This window comes from Diospyros lotus, chromosome 4 (genome assembly GCF_014633365.1).
Source record: "Diospyros lotus cultivar Yz01 chromosome 4, ASM1463336v1, whole genome shotgun sequence".
NCBI classification, from domain to species: Eukaryota; Viridiplantae; Streptophyta; class Magnoliopsida; order Ericales; family Ebenaceae; genus Diospyros; species Diospyros lotus.
The window spans coordinates 31,149,941-31,154,718 of NC_068341.1; the positions used below are offsets into that span (position 1 = coordinate 31,149,941).

Here is a 4,778-nt window from a genome sequence, read left to right on the forward strand (position 1 = left end):
ACCTATAAAGGTGCACCAAACCCAATATATCAATTATGATCACATATAATTCATTGGACCTCTAGGTAATGTTAAGCTATAGTCCAACTATTTTTTTCTCAAAATAAGACTCAATTAATATTCCACACACAATAAAAAAATATAACAAAAACTACATACTAAGTTTGGTATACTATTAAAAAAATTAATAGTTCGTTCTAAAATTAAAAGTAAGATAATAAAAACGTTTTCTATAATATATCCTTTTTATGAAAATAATTTTTATAATAAGAATAAAATTAATAATAGCCCGTATTAGTATTTCCATATTTTTCATACTTTATATTGAAACGTAAAAAAAAAAGAAAAAAAAATGAAAGGAGAAACGAGAATATCCTTCTCCTCTCCTTCCGTTGGCCATAAATACAAACCCACTGCCAAACAGAAGGGTCCAATCATTCAAACATGGGTTCATCCACAGCACGTTTTGCCATTTGCCATCGTCTCCTTCCCCAATCTTCTTCTTCCTCAGCACCCACCCCGAACACCCAATTCAAATCCCAACCCAGTAATATCGTCAATCTCTCCACTCACAGGCGGCAATTCTTGTTCTTCTCTCTCCCCGTTTCCCTCACCATTCACTTCAGTAATTCTTCCGCCGTGGCCGCTGGCTTCGACCCAGTGAGCCCGGCGGAGAGGGAGAGCAGCGCCGCCGTCTCTCGGAGGGTGGATCAGGCTGTTGAGATGCTGGAGAGGGCCAAGGAGTTGCAGGCTCAGGGTGACTTCTATCAGGCTCTTGCCCACTTCACTCAGGTACTAGCCCACTGAACTTTTGGCCGAAATTTGTGGTTAAAGAAAGGTTTTTTCTTACTAGAGGCGGTGGTTGGATTCATGGGTCTGATTGATAGCTTCAGTTTAGTAAAGTAACTTCACAGTTAAATATGCATCTGGGTTTTAATACTTTTTACAAAGAATTAATTCTACACCGTACATCTTGTGGTTGATTTCTATCTGTTTGGTTTCCGGGAAAAAGATAACTTAATTCACCTGGCTGTGGACTGTGATTGAGAGAAAAATGCTTATTTTTGGGGAGCCATTGTGCGAACTGAGGTTGCAGTTGATTAGGTAAAAAGTTGTAGTCTCATATTTCATTAATTCACTTTACTCCTTGGAGCTATGAATGCACAATTTTGTGGACCAAAGAAGAATCCTAATAAGAACAGTTAAGTTGGGAGCTTCTTTTCTAAATTTTAAATTTTTGTGCTAAATTAAATTTATTAAGGTAGAACACTACAGTCTTTTGTACGGATCACGCAGAAGAAAAAATAGCAAGTTCCCTTCCCTACGGTAAACAACCTTTGAAACCTTTGGCCTGCTCTAAGTCTGCAAATTCTCAGCTTGGACGGATTCCAGTTCTAGTGCTTGAAGCTCAATTTGCCAATTCATGTGCCTCCATGTTTGCCTTTTAGCCACGTGAACTAGTTCCCGGCCTTCTTGTACCTTCAAAAATTGAACTTATATCCTTCAAAATATGCAGAAAGTTGGAGATTGTCATCCCTATTACTGCAGCAAGTTTTAACAGTTTCCTGTGATTGAATCAGCTTCTAGGATAACTCTTTCCTACATTTGCTTCAAAGCCCATTCCATAGCACAGCAGCTATCACAGTAAAAGCTTCTGCTGCGGTAAATGGCCCAATTTCACCATGACATGGAATTGCGCTGAAGAACTAAACAAGCACTTCTAGCTATAGTTCCTCTTCCCGTTTCCCTGCTGCACAAAGTTGCATCTATATTAATTTTATAGCAAGTTCCTTCTGGTTTTGTCCATGGAACTTATGACAAGTTCAAGTTCCTCTTGTAGTTTATAGGAGATTTATCTTTTGTTGATTGTTTAAGTACCGTTTGCATGCATTACCATCTGCACACAGATTTTCCACCTAAGAAGCATTGGTGAACACATGATACATGTTTTCAATAATTTAATTATCTCGAGAAAAGTAAGGTCAGTGCATGGCAGATGCACAACGAATGAACATATATTTTTGTATTGGCAACTTCTGTTGATAAACACAGTTTGTAACTTTAAGTCCAACTTGGGTTTTGAGTCATTAACATTTAAGCTGAAGTTGGATGGAAAAAAAAAAAAAAAATTTATTAGCATTTTGGCATGAGGCAATGGCTAGACTGCCCAAGTGAATGAGCCTAGTGTGTAAGAATACACTTGACTGGACAATCCACGCAAGTTACTGATCAAGATCTAGGAGTGGGCTCCTAGTTTCCAGTTTCCACTTCCATCTACTTTTCTATTTCTAGAAGAATTTCAATCAAATAGAATTTTGAACCTTGCACAAGGTTGCTTATATATAATATGCATTGGTGTATGGGGCATCAGGTCTCTGCAAAATTCAGCTTCAACAGGGCTCACAATTTACATCAATTCAAGATCATGACATTATAGAGGGAGGGTTCTATTCCTCATACGTTTACAATTATATCATCAACAAGCCTCCTTGATTTTGGTTGTTTTCTATCCCAACACGTGCAGCTAACAATTTTTACATCTCATTGCATCGGTTTTACAGAATTTTGGTAGCCCCTGATTTCAGTCTTTTCATGTCTGGCAGTAGTAATTCTAGCATGGGACACTAGATTCCTTTAGAAGGCATCCTATTGTAGGTCTCATCATGGTTTTGTGTGTGCGTGTATCTATCTCTATCTCTAAATATATATTGCATGGTACAAATATATGGTTTAGTGGCTGGTAGCATGCTCTGGAACATACTACTCATAACTCTGTACATATGACTTGGAAATTGGCACGGCTTTTTGCTGATTACAGATCATAGAAAAATACAAAGACTTTGCTCTCTCAGATTATGCACGAGTAGGAAGAGCAATAGCCTTGTATGAGGTAGGTGACAGAGGAGAATCAATTGCAGAAATGGAAGATGTTTCCATATCCTTGAAAGGATATCCAGGTTCGTACTTAGTGCCATTTGATAGAACTTTCAGTTTTCTGTTTTGAGTTTTCCAATTTCATTGAGAAAAAAGTAATAATAATAACCCAACATTTTGTTTGATAAATATGGTCTGTTTTTAGTTTTGTTTCTGGTTTTTTGTATTTTTTTCTCTCTCTCCTACCCTCCTCAGCCCCAGCAACTATTCGACGAGTCACTGTCAAATGGCTCTCTGACGGCAACTTTGATCAGCGGGGAGGGGAGGGCAGAAGATGAAAAGGACATGAAAAGTAGTTTTTGTCATCATTTAAAAAAAGAAAAAGGATCTCACAATTTCTTTTTTAATTTTTGAAAAACAAAAACAAATAATCAAACGCCATTTTCTACTTTCATTTTCAACATCACAAAGACAAAAAGGTAACCAATTTACCATTTCTAATTATATAGGACACTGATACATTAACTCAAGAGGTTGGGCTGAATCAATCTGTGGAGGGGATGTATTTCCCGCGTGGCCTCCGTTGCACAAGATTGATCTGGCCCGCCCTCTCGGTCAGTAAATCATTATCCTTGTATATTGACTTGCATATTGGGGTTGCTTGCTTGCCTGCAGAAGTTCATGCGGCCCTAGCTGCAGCCTTGTACACGGATAGGCACGCTCTACTGCTGGCAGAGAACCAATTCACCATTGCCACTCTTCTTGACCCTCACTACACTGATATTTCATATGTACGAGAAACAAAGCACTGGCCTCCAAGTTTGATTGCTTCTTTGCAACATTTCATCACACTTTCCTAAGCCCAAAATAATATGTATATATTTATGCCTTGCAATTGCATGCTAGCTGAAGGATATTATTATGGTGAATCGGTATATGGGATTGCACAATGCTTGTATCTATATACATCCATTCTTGCTCTGTAAATTATCAAACATTCTTGTAATCATGGTAACAATACTCAAAAGAGTTGTGAAGACAACTGACTCGTAGAATCAAGTAATATACACAAGACTTCCTTAATAGACTATCCATTTGAGATTGGGTTGTGACAACCAAGATTGTCGGGGACTGGGGATTATGGGAGAAAGTGAAGGATCACTTTGATTTATTTTGGGAAATAACTTCACTAACATTTTAGGGTCCACAACCACTTCAACTGGCCCTAAATTTTCAGGCCAAAACTATGCCTATTAAGGTTTATTTCTATCCACTCTTTTTAGTGTTATCTTATGAATTCTATAGTTTATTAGATTTCCCTTCTATGTGAAGGATGGCCCAAATTAATTTGGGTGCACATATTTTGAGTCCAAATTTTTGTTGGTTTACTTAAGCCTTTTTTGGTCCACTTGTTGATTGAGTTATCTCCTTCAAGTGGATGGTTTAGAGCTGGGGAGAGAAAAAATTCACAAAGGGAGAAAACAGAGAGAAGAAGCCAAAAAATCGTTGCAAAATTTTTATTCCTCCAGTGATCTTCAAGTGGTTGATCATAGGTCAACCTATGTTATGATTGAGCCAAATTTTGGCGTGCACATAGAGGACAAGTTGAAGTTTATTCTAAATGGTGGGATTGTGGATTGGTTCACTATAACTTCCATATTTTTTGTGTGAACTATGTTGATTAGCTTTTGTTGATGAAAAAAATTTATATTTTTGAAACTTGAAAATGAAAAATTAAAATCTTGTGGCATAAATTTTGAACTTGCAAGACAATATTAGATTCTTAAAGAAAATTTATTTTGAAGTCAAATGATTTATAAGAAGTAAAGTGTTAAAATATTTCAAAAAGTTAAATACTCTATATACTTTTTATGTAAAGCCAAAAAGAAAGAATAGACCATTTT

At 36.9% G+C, this 4,778-nt stretch overlaps 1 protein-coding gene across 1 annotated transcript; it reads left to right on the top strand.

Annotated features, from left to right (window-relative positions):
• The first annotated feature begins 418 nt into the window (after positions 1–418).
• On the top strand, positions 419–3,957 carry LOC127800812 (uncharacterized). The gene is made up of 3 exons (XM_052335641.1): positions 419–792; positions 2,819–2,957; positions 3,550–3,957. Exons 1-3 carry the CDS (start codon positions 445–447, stop codon positions 3,732–3,734), a joined length of 672 nt encoding a protein of 223 aa, XP_052191601.1. The 5' UTR covers positions 419–444; the 3' UTR covers positions 3,735–3,957.
• The last annotated feature ends 821 nt before the right edge of the window (positions 3,958–4,778 follow it).